This window comes from Epinephelus lanceolatus, chromosome 10 (genome assembly GCF_041903045.1).
Source record: "Epinephelus lanceolatus isolate andai-2023 chromosome 10, ASM4190304v1, whole genome shotgun sequence".
Lineage (NCBI taxonomy): Eukaryota > Metazoa > Chordata > Actinopteri > Perciformes > Serranidae > Epinephelus > Epinephelus lanceolatus.
The window spans coordinates 1798888-1819969 of NC_135743.1; the positions used below are offsets into that span (position 1 = coordinate 1798888).

At 43.4% G+C, this 21082-nt stretch overlaps 1 protein-coding gene across 2 annotated transcripts in view; it reads left to right on the forward strand.

Annotated features, from left to right (window-relative positions):
- Positions 1 to 21082, forward strand: part of bbs9 (Bardet-Biedl syndrome 9) — a 245101-nt gene that overhangs the window by 68626 nt on the left and 155393 nt on the right. The window contains exons 14-15 of one of the 2 annotated variants that reach the window (XM_033641704.2): positions 6831 to 6935; positions 15760 to 15774. In XM_033641704.2, the coding sequence (XP_033497595.2) occupies positions 6831 to 6935; positions 15760 to 15774 (120 nt within the window). The remainder of the gene's footprint in view (positions 1 to 6830; positions 6936 to 15759; positions 15775 to 21082) is intronic. The other variant, XM_033641705.2, reaches the window with a different exon arrangement.

The window sequence follows — 21082 nt, forward strand, 5'->3', positions numbered from 1 at the left end:
ACCTTTTCCAAACACTCAGTACCCACTTTAACCTGAGCTGTCAAGTACTATGACCTGAGGATAACTCCGGCCAACACACACACACACACACACACACACACACAGACGATTAAATTTTAACAAAAACACCAGCTCAGCTCCTTACACTCTTAAATGAAACTTGCATCTTTTTTACTTTCCTCACACCAAAATGACATGAGGAAAACAAGGGAAAAAATAAAAGAGGGATGAAAGTAGAAGGACTTGAAAAGGTAGAAAAAAGGAGGCATGTGAGCGCTTATATAAGCGTGCACTTGCATCAAGACGACCCCTCTTATCTAACCTGTGCTCCTCAGAGCAGTGGTCGTGCACGTCCTCAGAGCTTAATGTTGTGTATCTGCAAGCTGCAGTGAAACACAGCAGCAAACTGAGCAACAAAATTACTGATTGAAAGTTTTTTGGGGACTTTTTGTCTTCATTATAGGACAGCTGGAGAGAGACAGGAAGTGGGGTGAGAGAATAGGACGACACGCAGCAAAGGGCCGCAGGCTGGAACCGCCACTGCAAAGGACTCAGCCTGTATGGGCTACACACTCTACCTGTTGAGCTACAGGTCACCCTGATGAAAATTTTTAAAGGGAAACTAACAGAGCGTGTCCACAATTACCACATTTTCTTTCAACAATCCCAAAATAAACCTCCTGTTAATACATTAAGTCAGGGTTATGCAAAATACTAAATTCTCAAGAAGGATGTTCGGGTGTCGTACAGGAAGGATTCAGCCTCATCTGCCGCCTGGTGGATCGAGGATACTTTTTAATCCTCCAGGATAACACACAACGCACAACAGCAAAAACAGCTGCATGTGTAATCTTGTAATGTAGAGATGAGAGAAGGAGAAGGTCAAGAGAGGAAGAATGTGATGGAGAGAAGAGGAGCAGCAGGAGAAAATGTAAAATGAGACGGAGGAGAGGTTTATAAAAGTGAAGCAGAGTTAGGTAGAAAAGGAGAACTTGGCTTCCTTCTTCTCTGTCGAGGAAACAGAGGGAAGAACGAGGGGATAAAGAAGGTGTAGAGGCAAAGAAAATGTGACTGAGCGTTAGAAAAACAGAACGGATGAGGGTGAGAAGAAAGCAGCGAAGGAGGAGAGGCAGTGAAACGGGGATTTCGGTCTCCTTTGTGGAGCTTGTTTTTGTTGGCGCTGGTGTTAATGGGTTAATATGCCTGAGAAGACTGGGACCAGTCTGAACAGCCTCACTGGCACGGACCTCCATGTCGGACACGTTACCTGGAGCTCTCGGGTACGACGCCTGCAGCAGCTCCTGACCTGTTCAGATGTGCCTGAGTATAAGATGACAAGAGAGGAGGAGGAGGAGGAGGAGGAGGAGGAGGAGGAGGAGGAGGAGGAGGAGGGATCACTTTGTGTCTTCTTTGGTGTTGTTTGTTGGTCTTAATGGGCCTGGGAACACTTAAAGCACTTAAACCAGTCTGACCAGTTTGACCTCAGGGTCACTGAGGTTAAAAGCCTTCTGCTGACAGACAGGATGACAGGGAGGGAGAGAGGGAGCAAGGAAGAAGGAAAGGAGGGAGCAGAAAGAAGGAGAGGCAGTAAGGAAGGAAGAGAGGGTGAAAGAAAGGAGGCAAAGATGAGGAGAAGGAAGAAGAGGGAGGATGAGGTGGGGAGGAAAAGACTGAGGAGTAAAGGAGAGAGGGAGCGATGTGACTTCAGCTCATTAACTCCTGTTTGCTTCATATTTAACGTACAGACATTTATTGTTGAACCGTTCCTTTAAGAGATCCTTATTAAACATGTGGAGATCAGAAAATAAATATCTGACAGATTTATTGTCACATTTTGAAACTCTCAGTATTGATCTCACTGCAGACTCTAATGGTCACAGAGAAGAAAAGATGAAGAGAAGGAAAGATTAATAAGTGAAGACTGAAGGAGAAGGGGAGAGAGAAAAAGGAGGGATGGACGCTAGAGGGGAGAGGAGTGTAGGAGAAGAGGAGAGGAGGTCATGGTGTCGGGGCGTCTGACGGAGTGTGGAGAAAGTCTCTGTCTGCTTCTTATCGTTAATCTTCTCCTCTGTCTGTCGGAGGGAGGTGTCCTCCTCTCTGCTTTCATCTCCTCTCATCCATCTCGTCTCCTCCCGCTCTGTCTATCTTCAACTACAGAGGCCTCGACTCACCCTCGTGTGTGTGTGTGTGTGTGTGTGTGTGTGTGTGTGTGTGTGTGTGAGATGAAGGTCAGGGAGGTTTATTTAAATTAATATGTGTAGAAAAACACAATGTTATACAGTCAGAAATAAACGGTTTCAAACACACACACACTTCTCACTTTCATTTATCACACACACTTTTTCCATTAGGACACACACACACACACACACACACACACACACACACACACACACACATACTTGGGGTCCAGTCACCTGTAACAGGCCGAGCTCAGGAACATCACGCCCCATTACACCACCACACCGCCCTGTGTGTGTGTGTGTGTGTGTGTGTGTGTGAGTGTGCATGAGGCCATTAGCTGTAATATATCCTTTCCTCTCCGTCTGTATTTGATCCCTGCTTTTACTCTGCAGCTTGTTTGCTCTCTGTCTCTCTCTCTCTGTTGGTTTTGGGGTATTTGAAGGGAAGCTACAAGTCATCGCCCCTCTCTCTCTCAGGCTGCACAGAATGTCACTGTTCTGTGTGTGTGTGTGTGTGTGTGTGTGTGTGTGTGTGCGCATGTGAGCACTTGGATGAGTTCTGGTTACTGTTGTTAATCCTCTGTCCTCACCTTGCCTCGAGATGTTTAGCGTGTGTGTGTGTGTGTGTGTGTGTGTGTGCATTAAGGGGTCTGGTTAGTTTTGGGTTCGCCGTTTCCTGCCGTGTCCACACCTCCAGAATGCTGACTCTTTAAGTTTGCGTGTGTGTTTTGCTGGCTGCCCCGTTTCCTTATCCATCGTTCAACGTCTTTCTCTAAAGAGAACCAGAGTCAAACTGGACCGTCTGTTCTCAGAGTCAACGACATTCACATTTGAAACAACACAAATGACTTAAAGGGGAACTCCACAGATTTATAATGTGCATCTGTACAGTTACATTGAGGAGACAGAGGACGGATTGAGTCGTCAAAATTGAAGCAGCAGAGGGCAAAATCCTGACTTTTAGTCCCTAATCAGAACAGTAGATCCTACACTTCCCAAAATGCAGCTCCACTGTGTTTCATTAGACCATCCCTGCCTCCTAAATACCTTTTAAACACAAACTAAACAGTTTGTAACATGGCTTTTCTTCAGTTCAAACCAGAGTCAGAGTTCACTTTAATGGCAAGATACAAGAAACCCTTTCCCATTTCTCTCATTTTGTGCCTCCTCGTCTCCTCTGTCCTCGCTTGTGACCTTTAAACCAATATCAGTGCTTCACCTTGAAGGATGTCGTCATTCCTAAAATTTAATAGACATCAGGGATGCACGATATTGGATTTGTTGCCAATATATAACAACTCATTTGACCGATAACTGATATCGATATATCCACCTTTTCCCCACCTAATGTTAGTGATCATCAAGTCTGTTCTGTAGTGGAATTAACATCATATTATACATACAGACTCTTATCATGACGGACATGAAATACTGTTCAGTGTCTGTAATATTCAGTCATTGTGCAAAATAAGAAGAAGCATGTTGGCTGATTCTGAGAGTTCATTTTAAAGCCAATATCGGCCAAAACCGAGGACGAACGATGACCCCGAGGCAACGTATCTTCTTAAGTTTAAAGCCTGTCATCTTGACTCCTCTCTCCATGCATCTCTTCCTTGGCCTCCCTCACTTGACACTAGGGCTGCAAGTAACCATTATTTTCATTGTCGACTAATCTGCCGATTATTTCTTCGATTAGTCGACTAATCATTTTATCGAAAAATGTGTTAAAATGTTGAAAAATGTCGGTCTGTCTCTCCCAAACCCCAAAATGATGTCATCTAATGTCTTGTTTCGTACGTGTGTAAAGCTGCCAATATCTGAACGTAAGAAGCTGCAATAAGAGTATTTTGGGTACTTTTATAGTACTTCTCTATGAAAAATGACTCAAACCAATTAGCCAACTACTAAAATAGTCACTGATTATTTTAATAGTTGATTAGTCATCGATTAGTCGACTAATTGTTACAGCCCTACTTGACACTCCTGTGGACAGGACTAAGATGTGAGGAGAGGATGAGAATGTTCCAACTGGGGAATGAGAAAGGCCTCTTAATGTGCTGCGGTGTATGGCTGCACAACATTGTGATAGTGAGAAAAACATTTTATAAAAAGCAGTTGTAACGATCAAGAAATATAAATATAGAATAATATTAGAATGGAGATTTATATTCTTACTTTTCAGAGGGTCACAAAAACCTTTATTTGACTGTTTTCACAGGAAGTGCAGCACTGTACACGACTATATACAGTACAGGCCAAAAGTTTGGACACACCTTCTCATTCAATGCGTTTTCTTTATTTTCATGACTATTTACATTGTAGATTCTCACTGAAGGCATCAAAACTATGAATGAACACATGTGGAGTTATGTACTTAACAAAAAAAGGTGAAATAACTGAAAACATGTTTTATATTCTAGTTTCTTCAAAATAGCCACCCTTTGCTCTGATTACTGCTTTGCACACTCTTGGCATTCTCTCCATGAGCTTCAAGAGGTAGTCACCTGAAATGGTTTTCCAACAGTCTTGAAGGAGTTCCCAGAGGTGTTTAGCACTTGTTGGCCCCTTTGCCTTCACTCTGCGGTCCAGCTCACCCCAAACCATCTGGATTGGGTTCAGGTCCGGTGACTGTGGAGGCCAGGTCATCTGCCGCAGCACTCCATCACTCTCCTTCTTGGTCAAATAGCCCTTACACAGCCTGGAGGTGTGTTTGGGGTCATTGTCCTGTTGAAAAATAAATGATCGTCCAACTAAACGCAAACCGGATGGGATGGCATGTCGCTGCAGGATGCTGTGGTAGCCATGCTGGTTCAGTGTGCCTTCAATTTTGAATAAATCCCCAACAGTGTCACCAGCAAAACACCCCCACACCATCACACCTCCTCCTCCATGCTTCACAGTGGGAACCAGGCATGTGGAATCCATCCGTTCACCTTTTCTGCGTCTCACAAAGACACGGCGGTTGGAACCAAAGATCTCAAATTTGGACTCATCAGACCAAAGCACAGATTTCCACTGGTCTAATGTCCATTCCTTGTGTTTCTTGGCCCAAACAAATCTCTTCTGCTTGTTGCCTCTCCTTAGCAGTGGTTTCCTAGCAGCTATTTGACCATGAAGGCCTGATTGGCGCAGTCTCCTCTTAACAGTTGTTCTAGAGATGGGTCTGCTGCTAGAACTCTGTGTGGCATTCATCTGGTCTCTGATCTGAGCTGCTGTTAACTTGCCATTTCTGAGGCTGGTGACTCGGATGAACTTATCCTCAGAAGCAGAGGTGACTCTTGGTCTTCCTTTCCTGGGTCGGTCCTCATGTGTGCCAGTTTCGTTGTAGCGCTTGATGGTTTTTGCGACTCCACTTGGGGACACATTTAAAGTTTTTGCAATTTTCCGGACTGACTGACCTTCATTTCTTAAAGTAATGATGGCCACTGGTTTTTCTTTAGTTAGCTGATTGGTTCTTGCCATAATATGAATTTTAACAGTTGTCCAATAGGGCTGTCGGCTGTGTATTAACCTGACTTCTGCACAACACAACTGATGGTCCCAACCCCATTGATAAAGCAAGAAATTCCACTAATTAACCCTGATAAGGCACACCTGTGAAGTGGAAACCATTTCAGGTGACTACCTCTTGAAGCTCATGGAGAGAATGCCAAGAGTGTGCAAAGCAGTAATCAGAGCAAAGGGTGGCTATTTTGAAGAAACTAGAATATAAAACATGTTTTCAGTTATTTCACCTTTTTTTGTTAAGTACATAACTCCACATGTGTTCATTCATAGTTTTGATGACTTCAGTGAGAATCTACAATGTAAATAGTCATGAAAATAAAGAAAATGCATTGAATGAGAAGGTGTGTCCAAACTTTTGGCCTGTACTGTATGTAGTACTGGGGAAGAACTAAACTTTGTGGTACTTAAAATTCAACAGCGATTATACTTACTAAATTCCAGTTTTGGAACATCACCTCACTAAACAAGTTCTCATCTGGTTCACTTCATTTTTCTGGGCAGGACTGAATTATTTAATGGTGTGATATTTTTGTTTAATATTTTTTCAGCAGCTTTTGACATCATTTACTCAATGACAGGCACTGGTGTACTGTTTTCCTCTGACTAATAACAACTGACATTTTTTTAGACCTCTTATTCTACAAAGTTCTTTTTCAGATCAAGAATTTCAGCCAAAGTTTTCAAATGTTAAACAGCTGTACAAAATAAATAAATAAGTAAAATACAAAATGCTAAATTACATTCTAAAATAGAAACAACAGAAAATGATGAAGAAAAAAAATGAAGGAGATGATAAATCTGAGCAACTTATTGATGCTCTGTGTTACTCTGTGTAACGTTTCAGTCAGCATGGCACCCTGGTGACTGAGGGGTTAAAATACTGATCATGTGCTACAACATCTCATGAGCTACACACACATATATCTACATATGTATATATGAATTTTAATGGCTGTAAATGCTGTAGCTGCTGATACTAATTCCTCTATTTCTGGAATTCATTTCACTTTTCAGAGAAATCTGTGAAGGAAACCTTCAGTGAGGGATTACGCTGAGTGACATAAGCCTCTAGACAGGATGTGATGTAAAGAATCTCTGCTTCCATGTTTATGTGGACGTATCTTTGCTCTCTCTCCTCAGGTGTTGGTTCCTCCACAGTTGTGGCATTTTCGGCTTTCCTCAACGGCCGCTACCCCGCCGCTGACCTGACCGGAGACGTCACCGTGTCCTACAGCTCGCCCACAGGTAGACACACACACACACACACGCACGCACACACACACACACACACACACACGCGCACGCACACACACACACACACACACACACACACACACACACACACAAATTTCCTGTTGGTTTCTGTGTGTGCTAGTTAAGTTCCAATCAAAACTTTTAAAATCATTTTGACTGATGGGTTTTCCAGAAACACTGGTGGTGATGAGTTCCTGTTTGACTCAGAGTCAGTCAATCAAACTTTGCTCTGAACTTGTTTGATTGTTGTTCGAACAGTACGATCATTAAAAACCTGGAAAAGTCATTGAATCTGAAATTTTTCCAGGCCTGGAAAAGTTTCAGAAAAATGTATAAACCCAGAAAATTTTGGAGAAGTCGTGGAAATTTCCTTCATTAACACCTGTGTAACAGAGTATATAGACTGTGTATGGACAGATCAGTCACGTCACTGATGTCATGTTGTTTGTGGTTTAACGTCAGACTCCAACCTGAGTTGCAGCTTCCACTGAATCCAGATGTAAATTCACGTGATGTCAGAAAAGTGCAGATTTATTTATGTCTGGCTTCACTTGGTTAAGTACAAGGTAGGCTTGAGAAAGACCGGGAGTCAGGATGGACAAAACATGGACTGTGTAGTTTAACTTTCAACATTTCGAACATGGGAGAGACGATACTAGCTAGCCATGCCAAAGGAGCTAACATTAAGCACCAAGCTGCTGCGCAAAGAAATGAACTTCTGTTACTGGTGTGAGCCCTAACTGTGGGCGCTACATGTGGCTAATTTTCACAAACATTATTTCAACACGTCATGTGAAATCATAAGCCAGCTTTTTCAGGTCACCTCACACGGCACTTCAGCATATCTGATTAATAAGTTGTAAAACTGCAGTGACACTCAACATGATTTACAGTGACAGTGTTCAAAGCTGACAGATATCTAGAATCCAAAACAAGTCTTGAAAAAGGATCTTTCTTTAACAATATTAATATGAAAGTAACATTATGAATGCAGTCTGAAGTGTAACATCAGATCCAGTGTTCTGTAAAGGCGCTGAACACCAGCTGCTAACAGAGCGCTGACTTGACGTAAGGATATCTGGGCTCCTTCCAGACAAGCCCAGTTCATCCCCCTGCTCCCTCCAGGCGTCTGTTTCCAGGCCCTGCAATATTTCTGGAAGATATTACTTTCCCCTGCAAACCAACAAAACCACTCTTTATTTCAAATGTCACAGACGTCCTTTTTTAAAAATACTGATTTCAGCGTTGGTTCAAAAAACAGCTCATGAAAAAAAAAATCTGTGTTTTCATGCTATTGTTTCCTTTGGATTACATTTGCTTTGGCAGGTGTCAGCTGGTGGAACAGTTCCCCTCCCCAGAAGCACATTTAATGTGAAATGTCTGGAAATGTTGGGAAGTCTTTTTTGTTGAGCTTTATTGTGATGCTAAAAATAGCTGAGAATAAGGAGCATTTCAATGGGCCTTGGAAGCCAAGCAGCTGGGGTGGAGCGCAGTGTGTAGGGGGCTGATCTCGTGTTTTGGAAGGGACCTGTTGGACTGGAGGTAGAAATTGGAAGAGGTTTATTAAAAGTTGGAGGAAGAAGAGGCACGCAAGGGTGGAAACAAGAGAGCAGAGGTGAAGTTGGACGAAGGGAAGGAGGTGAATTATGAGTGGGTGGAGAAGAGTAAAGGGAGGAGAGAAAGGAGCAAAGCTATTTTAGGGGTCCAACATTCACCGTGTCGACATGCACACTTATATCTCGCTGTTTTTGAATTTGATACGGATCCTGTAAACAGCATATTTAATTTGGGTATTCAGATTGATGCCTTGTTCTGAACATAGCATATTCTGATTAATACGTGTGGAATATGCCAAAATATTTCAGGTTTTAGGAGCAGTCTTTGGATGTGTATGTGACACATTCCAACACAGTGTCACCCCCAACTTGTCAAACACACATGCTTGGACACCGACGCACCGAGGCCTGGTTCAGACTTCACAACATGCCAATTTTGCAACCAGACCTTGAAGTGTATTTATTAGCATCTACGAGCATTTAGCATTGCTGCGCTGATCAGTGCATCATTTCATGCTGCATTTCTATTGGTTGGTTAGTAAATGTAGGTGGCAACAGCAGTCACACAGTGAGACGGTCATCCTACATCGCAAGACTGTGACAACGGTCATCCTTGAATGCGGCTGGAATAAAATAATTGACTCATCTGACTCAAATCAATCTTCATTTGAATGATCCGATATAGGCTCATAAAATCTGAGATTGATCTTTTAATGTACACTTTTTCCCACTGTTGTGTGAAGCTTTAATCCCGTTAATCTTGCCTGGTAGTAAACGACTCTGCTGCTAAATTATTAGCGACGGTAGTCTTGAGAAGCTCCGATGTTAGTGGTTCTTTTATCTGTAACTGTTAGCTTACTGTTTTTATGATTTGGTGTAATTCATTATCGTGCTGCAGCAGCCTGTCCTCCTGCGGTCTGAGTGGAGAGATCCTGCGGTGGAGACAGAGAAGTGAAGATAACTTGAGCTGACGACAGCTACGTTTATTACTGTGAGTGCAACGGCCATCCTTCAACCTCTCACTGTGCGACGTAGGAGCACTGTTGTAGAGCCACGACCAAAGATATCTCCACGTTTCTTTCACATTGGTCATCTTTCGTCTCGGTCAGCCCAAAATCACACAGTGTGTACGGGGCTTTAGACCTGATGTTTCTGTTTATCTCGGAGGTGTTGGACGTGTTTATTTCTCATGTTGACTGTCGAATGTCGCAGCAAAAGAAAAAATAATTGCTGCTGTGATAACTTCCTTTCTGAGTGTTACAAACTGTTTCTGACTCAGACGGGACTTCCTGGGTCGTATTTCATGTCTCACCTTAAACAAACGCCCCTGTGCTGTTTTAACACAGGCCTGTTGTCGGTGTGAGTCCTCACTAACACACTCTGCAGAGGTTTAACCATCATGTGGCGTCTTATCTGCTCTAAACTGTGGTGGTGAACTGCAAAGTGGTCATCTTAAGAGCATGGTCTTGGATGAGTGTTGGTGTGTGTGTGTGTGTGTGTGTGTGTGTGTGTGTGTGTGTTCCTGCAGTGTTAATCTGCATTAATGCCTCGTCTCCTCTCATCCTCTAAATGCTCTCCTGGTATGGGAGGAATGCATCACTTTGTCTCTATCTCTTTCTCTCTGCTCTCCCACTCTGAGGGTGATGATTACGCCTGAACACCACCCGCCCCTCGTAACACCACCCACCCACCCAGTGGCTACTGCGCCCGTCTTTAAGCCCTACAAAGGCTTTGACATTTAAGAAGGCTGTTGACTCCTTAAGCCCTTCAAAGGAGGCTCGTCTGTGACTGTGGTCGTTACAATCTAGAAAGAATTTCATTAGTGCCCCTGTGTGATTTTCCTAACACCCTGACAATGAGCTTTACACAAACACACTTCAGAGGGATCAAGTGGTCAACTTGGCATTTACAGTAGATTGTGCACTCACACACACAATGGGCATTTTCATCCAAGCTGTGAGAGATAAGTTGCGACTGTGCGGATAATTTCCATAAAACACGGCCAGCCATGATTCATTGGTTGCTAAGCCAGTTCATGTGGAAACCCAGGGAGCTTGTTGGCAGTCTGTATTGTTTTCTCCTGTTTTATTGAGCCTGCCAGAGTGACCAACATCTCCATATGCTGGTGTGTCCAGGAGGCTGCACTCGTTCTGTTTGCTCCTTCCTTGTTAACGACCAGAACTGTAACCCATTTGCAGGGAACTTTGTAGGCTGGCTGAGGTTGTTGCTGCCAATCAGATGGTGTTCTCAGCCCTGTTTGTTTGTTTGTTTGTTTGTTTGTTTGTACTGTATAAGACACATTTAGTTACAGATTTGGTGCAGAGTTAGGCCAATGAACAAGCGAATCTTTTTTAGTGCTAACTTTTTTACAGGATTTAATTTGAGGTTTTTTTATAAAGAGCTGCTGGATGAATAAAATCTGGCACAGATACAGCAGCGCTGAAGAATTAATCAAATTTTAATCACAATTATGATTTTGGCTTCCTGCAAATTAATGAACATGATCGGCTGCGATATTGACATTTAAAATAGGAAACTCTGCTGCATTAGATTAAGCACTTTCTGAACGGCCAGCCTCCACTTTGGGGAGCTGAACGCTACACATGCACCCTGCAGCTGCAGCAGCAGCCTGTGAATAACTTTCCTTAATATTCTGACTGCAGATGGGCTAAACGAAAATCATCCATTCATCAGTCATCATCTGTTGTTTTGAAGTATTTTGCATGTAGGGGTGAACATTTCATATGCAAAGAGTGCATGAGAATTGAGTCTGTGCGACAAAGTAACACAACTAACTTGTTAAACCACCTGAACAAACACCACAATCTGCAGCATGATGAACACTCGAAGGCTGAGAAGAATAACGACCCAAACTTTACCTCACTGAATCCCCGTCCTGGTTCAGCCTCAGCTCACACATCCGTAACAGCGCTACTGTACAGCGCGTCATGGTGCTGTGACTGCTGTTTAAAAACGTATACAGCGACAGAGACGCATTTACAGGAGATGCACTGAATTCAGATACATAAGAACACAGCACAAGATGAAAATGAAGTCAGCACAATTTTGGATGACAAGTTTTGGGACAGTTTTATTTCCAGTTGTTTCTTGGAGATGCACTGAACACAGGTGAAGACGAAACTTATTTTCTCACACTGGTCCTTTAAACGGTCTCACAACCCCATCACCCTGTGGCCTGTACTCATAGAGAGTCCAACAGATGTGGGGGGTTGAAAAATTTGAAAAACAATAAGTTCACAAAAGGAGTCTAAAAAGATCCTGGAGGGATTTTTTTAAAGCTGAGATACTTCTAAGAATCTTAAAAAAAAACAGTTTGGTGTTTCTGTATTTAATTAAACAGAAGAACACCTTCTCATCTGTCTCAGTTATTATTGATAGAATAAAAGCTTCAGTCATGAAACACTCAACTGATTTTTTTTATTTGACCACAGCAGCTAATGGATCCAGAATTTCGCTGGTTTCAGCCGCTCTCATTTCTGCGCCGTTACAGACGATTTTAGAACAGGAAAGACTGATTGAACAGCGGCTGGCAGCAGGCCAGGAGCGGCTACTGTGTGCGTGTGTGCGTGCGTGCGTGCGTGTGTGTGTGTGTGTGTGTGTGTGAGGGCCTCCTTGCTCCATTTGACACGTCCTTTACGTTTAACTGCAGCTTTCACTCAGCAGTGATGCTTTTAGTTCTTTCTCTCTTTTCCTCTTCATGTTGTTCTTTCTCTTTTTTCCTCATTTTCTCCACCAGTTCTGCTTTTCTGTCTTTTCCTTGGCGGTGCAGAGCGGTGAGAGGAGGTCGAGACGGAGTAACGACAGGAGTTAATGTGTGTTTTAGGATTAGGTGATACTGCTGAATATGAACATATTTAGAGAATTTGTAGGCACAGTTGTTACGACCCGGCTCGTACAGGGAGAGGGGATGACACATTGCACCAGATGTTTTAAGAATAAAGTTATTTATTAATAAAGCGGGTTAAGGGTTGTTCTTACAATCAAAAGTGAGGCAACCTACAACAGAAAAGGGGTTTAGTGTTGCTGTAGCCCACAGGAAGTGAGGATTAGAATATATGACCTTCACATAATCCGCTCCAAATTAATCTATATTTTTAAAGTCATTACTAAAAGTGTGTGTCATATAAAAACTAAAGTGATGCTCAAAGTTGTCACAGTGAAATTTAAGGTGTGCTGATGGATTCACGTCATCAACTCATGCATTGAGTAACATTACAAGTTAACGTTCCACCTTAAAAGTTGCCGGCAGTCGGCCCAGTGAATGAAGTTATTTTTTTCTCTTTCATTTTATAGTTGTAGTTTACTGATGTATGAACAGAGGTTACATAAAACCAGAGTGAGCATCCTCTACTGACCAGTCAGACTGCAGGGTTTCTAGCTCCACCTTTTAGTACCAGATCTGTGTGCTAGGTACCCCAACAGAGGGGGGACCAAACATGGGGACGGTTTTTAGGTTCATCAAATTAGAAATATCCGAATATTTCAGTAAAAGCCAGAGTTGTGACGGAGAGACAGACCGAGGCCGAGTTATTACAGGAAGGAGCCGCTGCAGTGAGGAAGTGTGACTTTCATCAGCTTTAATAACATGTGAACTTTCTGACTCAGCACCTCTGAGCCTTTTCATTGGCCTGCAACCTGCCATCTGCTTCTCATTCACCTTCACAGGAAATCCTCTTCGACCAATCAAATCAGAGCATAATCTGCCAGACTTCTATTGCAGCGGCGTAAAGGTTAGAGAAGCAGGAGGCCGACTGTTTAAATCCCAGAGCAGCTGGGAAACCTGGCAGAGAGGAGCACGGATAAAAGATGCTCTCCCTTCCAAAAAAAAAAAAAAAAAGTTTCGCAACCTGAGTTTGATTCTCACAGCTCAGAGTTACTGTTCTGCCCTTTTTGGATGTTCCTGCTTATTTTGGCAGGTCGCTAACAATCCTCCAAAATAGGAGACAAAAGAGGAGATTAATTGATGCCTTATACATGACGGATTTCTCTTAAATCTGCACACACACAAAAATCTTCCTCAGAGATCTAGTATTTCCAAATGCTTTGTCCAAGCGCAGCAGGACTGATACCAGCACATGTGACTGTCAACCTGTCAGCTTGAGCTTTATATATAATGTGATTCCTCTACAGACGGTCCGACAAAAGAAAAGCAGTGAAACATCTCGTGTGGTCAAAAAAAGGTTAAATAATTTACACAGTTCTGAAAAGTAGAATTACCACAAGGCAGAGAAGATGCATGCTAACAGTGGGCTGTAACAGGGATGTCAGTCTCGGTTGATTTGCTTTCGATGGGCCGATACCCGTTAACTGGTCACTAACTGGTTATTTTTTAAGGGACAGAAAGACCTGAGAAAAAGATGGGGATGTATCTGCACTTATGGTTGCTGCCATCTTGCTCTAGTGATGTCATTTGGAGCCAGAGTCTGTGTGTTAGCGATCTCCAGTCATGATCTCCAGTCACTGATCATGAGCACACCGTTTGACGCTCACAGCTGTCCATCATGAAACTTCCTTATTTTCTTTTTCTTTTTTACATCATATCACTAATTAAAACCAAACTCATCAGAAAAACAAACAGTTGAACATCAGCATGATAAGACATACCTAAAATGACATAAACCCTCTTTGGGAAAATTTATTTGACATGTACTAAGTTTATAGTTTGGCTCATGTCCCATCTGCCAACATGGAGGGGCGGGGTTTATGTACTGCAGCCAGACACCTGAGGGCAATCCAGATGCTTTAGCTTCTCTTCAGGGGAGCTGTCACGTCGTCCATAGAGCCCACCCTCTGTTCTTCACTGTTTCCTCGGCTGCTCTGCACTGCACACCACCCGGGTCAGGTGACAGCTATCGTTAACTGGTTTGCAGCACTGCTTATTCAACAGTTACAGCTGGTTACACTGTCTCAGCGGTGGAAGAAGTTGCTGTGGAAACATTGTGCCCACCCTGCGGTCGTACAGACGAGGGATGTCAGCTGTTAACCGTTCATCTGTGACCTGTCTAGAATATTTTTGACTGGTTACACATGTTGGTCTGTGGGTTAATTTTGCTGCCCTTCAGTTAACTCTTCAGTGCACTGTGCACTACCTGGGTCTGGTGGGAGCTCTTTAAAAGTGCCACTCATTTGGTGATTACCGCTGTTAACGCCATCCTGACCAAACAAGGTCGCTGTGGAAAGATTGTGCCCAACCTCAGTCTCCCCTCAGCTCGCCGCAGTGAGTAAACTGCTCAAATTTGAGCCGTAAACTTCCTTTTGCATTTTTGACTATGTTATTATTGTTACCTCTGTTCCCACTGTTAGCAGTGTCAGTGGTGCTTAGTCAACAATGCTTAGAGGCTTCTGCAGCTCAAAATGAAGCCTCCCAATCACGAGGTGAGCTGGGTGGAGATGAGAGGGTGGGCACATGTTTCCACAGCGACACTGTTGGGTCAGGGATGGCAGTAACAGCAGTAATCACCAAATGAGTGGCGCTGCTAGTGAACTCTCGACAGACCCTGATGGTGTGCAGCGCCGTAAACTGAAGAGCAGCCGTAGACTTGCAGACCAACATGTGTCGGCGGTCAAAGATATTCTCAGCAGGTCCATTTACCATTTACCATGTTGATGGGATGACATTTTATCCAACTTTTAGGTGAAAGGTGAAATTATTTACTCTAAATGTCAGCTGTAAATGTCTGTTGCTTACAGGGGCTCCTTTATCTTTGGCCCTCCATGTCTTAGTTTTGCACACACAGTTTTTCGTCGTCTGTTCGCTGTTGACTGAAGGTGTCTTCTTCTCTTCTTTTAAACTCTGATGGTTGTATAAGCCCAGATGTCTCTTTCTCCAGATTTCATCAGACCAGTTTTCATACTAACCCCTCGATGAGCAGATGTTTAATTTTGGATTTGGACATCTTATCATACTCAGGATCGTTCTGGCTCAGTCAGGAGGGCCGCGCTCTCCTCCAGCGGTACTTTCCGAGTGTGTGGGAAGGCGAACGAAGCACACCCAGAGTGTGTTTCAACTTTGTGTAAATCCATATGTAGAGAGAAAAGGAGGAGGTTTTCACAGGGAATCCCCTCCTCTTCCAACAGTAGAGTCCAGTTCTCCCAGTGCTGCTTTGTTACTGGTCTGCACTGAAGAAAACTAGACAAAATATAGTGATAAAAAAGTCTTTCATCTTCTGTTTCTGTCTCTGTGATCTGTCTGAACGTTATGTTTTAACCTTTAACTCTTCTCCTCTTCCTCTCTGCAGAGCTGAATCCCAAAGGTAAGAATTGGTCTGTAGGAATAGACAATAATAGAGTAGAGCGAGTAGAAGCACACACACACACACACACACACACTTTATTAAAAACACAAACGTGCACTGTAGACGTACACATATACACATCTGCAGTATTTTGGGACACAGTTTAATATCCTCTTACACACAGAAACACACACATAATCAAAACTACAGTGTCTGCATTCCAACATACACACACACACACACACACACACACACACACACACACACACACTGCTGTATATACAGGAAGAGACTGCTGCCTACTGTTTATGTTCCTGTAACGTGATACTTGGCAAGACTTTGTACACACACACACACACACACACACATGCAGATGCTTGTACACACATACACACTTCCTCACTGTATGGAATAAGTAAATATCCATTTATATCCTTTTATAATCTCTGCAGTTTACACAGAAACATCATCTGTTTCACATACACACACATGGAGGCGCACACACACACACACACACACACACACACACACACACACACACACATACATACACGCACCTATTTGAGTTGTAGTGTTCCTCGTCGTCAGCCAGTGTTTGTTTTAGTGCGTCTGAGTTTGTGTGCTTTGATACAAAATAGGATGTCCTGTAATCTATAGTGTGCTTAGAGGCCCTGCAGTAGTACACACACATACACACACACACACACACACACACACACACACGTACAGCAGTGTATTTTTTTCCTCCCACTCTTGTCTGCAAATTGTGTTCATATGCAGCTATTCTGCATCAGCCAAACAGATTGTTGGCGACACGTACACCACCAAAATTAAAGGTTTTTAATCTGTGTGTCAGAAAGAAGGAAAAGACTTAAGTTCATTAAAAAAAACACAACAGTTCTCACACTTATTTATAATGGTATGCACATGTATAAACTCACACTGCTACATCAGACACACAATAAGATAACTGTTCTAATGTGAACTGAACTGAAAGGCTTGGAGGAAACGAGACTAAAGTGTTTCATGCAGTTCATTCTCATTGACGTAGATGTTGGGTCAGTCATTAGAGAGTCATTCTGGTCAGAAAAACATGCTTCAAACCCACCAAAGTTTATTTTAAATTCAGTATTTTAAACCAGCAGGTTTTTACAACGTTGCACAACAGCCCGTTGCAAGTAGGTGCCTGTTTTCAACTCGTCTCGTCGAAAATCTTTGGACTGAACTGGGCTTAAAAGTTAACAGTTGCAATAGTGAATGTGCACTTTCAAACACACTGTTGCCTGTGTTTGTTGTTTGTTCATTGTTGGCTCAAACTGTTGTCTTTGGTTCAAGCAGTCACCACATCACAGCACTGAAAATGGCATCTAATTGTTTTTCATTGTTTTGAATCATTGATATTCTATTTGTCTGTAAAAATATTCATTTTGGAAACTTGTGTCAGTGCTACAGAGCTGTTGATGTTTGGTGAAGTCAAGGAAAAGATTTCAATTACATAATAGAAATGTCAGATTACTAAAATGCTGTAAGACAGACACTAGTGTCAAAGGAATTATCCACAGTCCACACCTGGACTCTCAGTGACTCTCTGACTCTCAGTGACTCTCTGACTCTCAGTGAATCTCAGTGACTCTCTCTGACTCTCAGTGACTCTCTGACTCTCAGTGAATCTCTCTGACTCAGTGACTCTCTCTGACTCAGTGACTCTCTCTGACTCTCAGTGACTCTCTGACTCTCAGTGACTCTCTCTGACTCAGTGACCCTCTCTGACTCTCAGTGACTCTCTCTGACTCTCTCTGACTCAGTGACCCTCTCCGACTCTCAGTGACTCTCTCTGACTCTCTCTGACTCAGTGATCCTCTCTGACTCTCAGTGACTCTCTCTGACTCTCTCTGACTCAGTGACCCTCTCCGACTCTCAGTGACTCTCTCTGACTCTCTCTAACTCTCAGTGACTCTCTCTGACTCTCAGTGACTCTCTGACTCTCAGTAACTCTCAGTAACTCTCTGACTCTCAGTGACTCTCTTTGACTCTCAGTGACTCTCTCTGACTCTCAGTGACTCTCTCTGACTCTCTCTAACTCTCAGTGACTCTCTGACTCTCAGTAACTCTCAGTAACTCTCTGACTCTCAGTGAGTCTCAATGACTCTCTCTGACTCTCTGACTCTCAGTGACTCTCTGACTCTTAGTGACTCTCAGTGACTCTCAGTGACTCTCTGACTCTCAGTGAGTCTCAGTGACTCTCTCTGACTCTCAGTGACTCTCAGACTCTCTCTGACTCTCAGTGACTCTCTCTGACTCTCAGTGACTCTCTGACTCTCAGTGACTCTCTCTGACTCTCAGTGACTCTCTGACTCTCAGTGACTCTCAGTGACTCTCTGACTCTCAGTGAGTCTCAGTGACTCTCAGTGACTCTCAGTGACTCTCTGACTCTCAGTGACTCTCTGACTCTCTGACTCTTAGTGACTCTCAGTGACTCTCAGTGAGTCTCAGTGACTCTCTCTGACTCCCAGTGAGTCTCAATGACTCTCTCTGACTCTCTGACTCTCTCTGACTCAGTGACCCTCTCTGACTCTCAGTGACTCTCAGTGACTCTCAGTGAGTCTCAGTGACTCTCTCTGACTCTCAGTGACTCTCTCTGACTCTCAGTGACTCTCTGACTCTCAGTGACTCTCAGTGACTCTTTGACTCTCAGTGAGTCTCAGTGACTCTCAGTGACTCTCAGTGACTCTCTGACTCTCAGTGACTCTCTGACTCTCTGACTCTTAGTGACTCTCAGTAACTCTCTGACTCTCAGTGACTCTCTCTGACTCTCAGTGAGTCTCAATGACTCTCTCTGACTCTCTGACTCTCTCTGACTCAGTGACCCTCTCTGACTCTCAGTGACTCTCAGTGACTCTCAGTGAGTCTCAGTGACTCTCTCTGACTCTCAGTGACTCTCAGACTCTCTCTGACTCTCAGTGACTCTCTCTGACTCTCAGTGACTCTCTGACTCTCTCTGACTCTCAGTGACTCTCAGTGACTCTCTGACTCTCAGTGAGTCTCAGTGACTCTCTCTGACTCTCAGTGACTCTCAGACTCTCTCTGACTCTCAGTGACTCTCTCTGACTCTCAGTGACTCTGACTCTCAGTGACTCTCTCTGACTCTCAGTGACTCTCTGACTCTCTCTGACTCTCAGTGACTCTCAGTGACTCTCTGACTCTCAGTGAGTCTCAGTGACTCTCAGTGACTCTCTGACTCTCTCTGACTCTCAGTGACTCTCTGACTCTCTCTGACTCTTAGTGACTCTCAGTGAGTCTCAGTGACTCTCTCTGACTCCCAGTGACTCTCAGTAACTCTCAGTGACTCTCTGACTCTCAGTGACTCTCAGTGACTCTCTCTGACTCTCTCTGACTCTCAGTGACTCTCAGTGACTCCCAGTGACTCTCAGTAACTCTCAGTGACTCTCTCTGACTCTCTCTGACTCTCAGTGAGTCTCAATGACTCTCAGTGACTCTCAGTGGGGCTGTGTAATGTGAATCACTGATGCACAATCAGTGCATAAGAACATGATTTGTTGAAGACTGGCTGAGCTGTGACTGCGTGTATCTCACAGGAAACGATCAAAAGGCACATAAAGAATGACCATGTGTGTAATGCATGCAATATATCCACACACTCACACACACATCTTTGATACACACATATTTGGACTTTGACATACGTACACACTAAATCACACACACAGGGCTGACATCACTGCAGCTGTGGTAAGAACCTGATCCTGTACAGTGGTCCTCTGCTCAAATAAACTCTGTGGTCTTTTCTCTCCCCCTCTCACATACACACACACACACACACACACACACACAGATTCCAGATAATTGGAATCAGAGTCCTCTGAGGCGGCAGTATAGTGGAGCTACAGCAGCTTTAACAAGTAGCAGCAGCGGCGCTCACTTGTGATTTTAAGTGTGTTTAACAGTTGACAAAGCTTCACTTCCCACAACAGCAGCACAGCAGGCAGCTATCAGAGGTCAGGTCTGAGGTCACACGTCACAGTACGTGATATATCTTAAAAAACGTCTCTGACTGCAGGTTCCAGAAGCCTGCAGCTCGGGACAAGCAGTAAATAAGATGAAGCGTCTGTGGGAGAAACACAGTAACCTCAGTTTACTGTAACTGAGAGATGATGTTTAGTCAGTTACTCACTCTCTGGCTTCAAACACCAACAGTCTGCTCTTTGTCTTTCCACCGTGTCTTGTCATCCTTCATGTCATCAAACCCGACCAAAACTGTGACATTTGACGCAGGCGGGTGATGCAAAGTTTATTTATTGCCGTGGCAACACTGACAAATTGCGATCCAGCATTTAAACTGGGCTCCTGTGGAGGTGACGTGACTCAGGATGTGACTGCAGCAGATACAGAATACATTTGAGTCAGCTGGAAACAGTAAGCATGTGTCCGTAAAGCCTGTCCGCTGTTCACACTGATCAGAAAACATCAGATGAGTCACAGATGAGAGAAATTAAATTACAGCAGGGACAGTGTTGCTGTCTGATAAGCTCTAAATGTCATGAACTCATGCACGTAGTTCACATTTCCACTGCATGATATGACATAGCTCTACTTAACTGGACTCACTCCTTTTTTGGTTTTCTGTGAGGAGAAGCCGTGGATATACCTGGTCTTTATTTGGTACCAACATATCTGCATATGTTTGCACAGTCTGTCAGCAACAATACATGATTTTGGTAGTGGAAGCATTGCGGTTTCTATTTGAGTAGTTTGGACCAAACACCTTTAAACAGGTGTTGCTTGCCTGCAGGGAGACAGTCCATTTGCAAAAGAGATGAAATGCAATCTCAGAACCCAGCGGCTACATCTGACGAAGACTTTGCTTTTCACTGGCTTTTTTTCTAATTTACCAGTATTTATATACAGATATGTGTTTATAGAGATTGGCCAAAATGATGCTTTGACCATAGACTGTATAAATAATGGATGTAGCTAGGGATGCAGGATAATATCAGTATGTCATTGTTATTGGCTGATATCAGTTTTAGAATGACCTATCAGAATCAGCCAACATGCTTTTTCTTATTTTGCACAATGAATGAATATTACAGGCACTGAACAGTGTTTCATGTCTCCATCTGCTGGTGAGCCGTCACGATAAAGGTATGCATGTACAATATGATGTTAACTTCACTACTTGATGATCACTAAAAGTAGGTAGGGAAAAAATCGGATATATTGATATCAGTATTGGTCATCGGTCAAATAAGTTGGTACATCTCAGCATATCTCAGCAAATTGTGCATCCCTAGATGTTGCTACCATG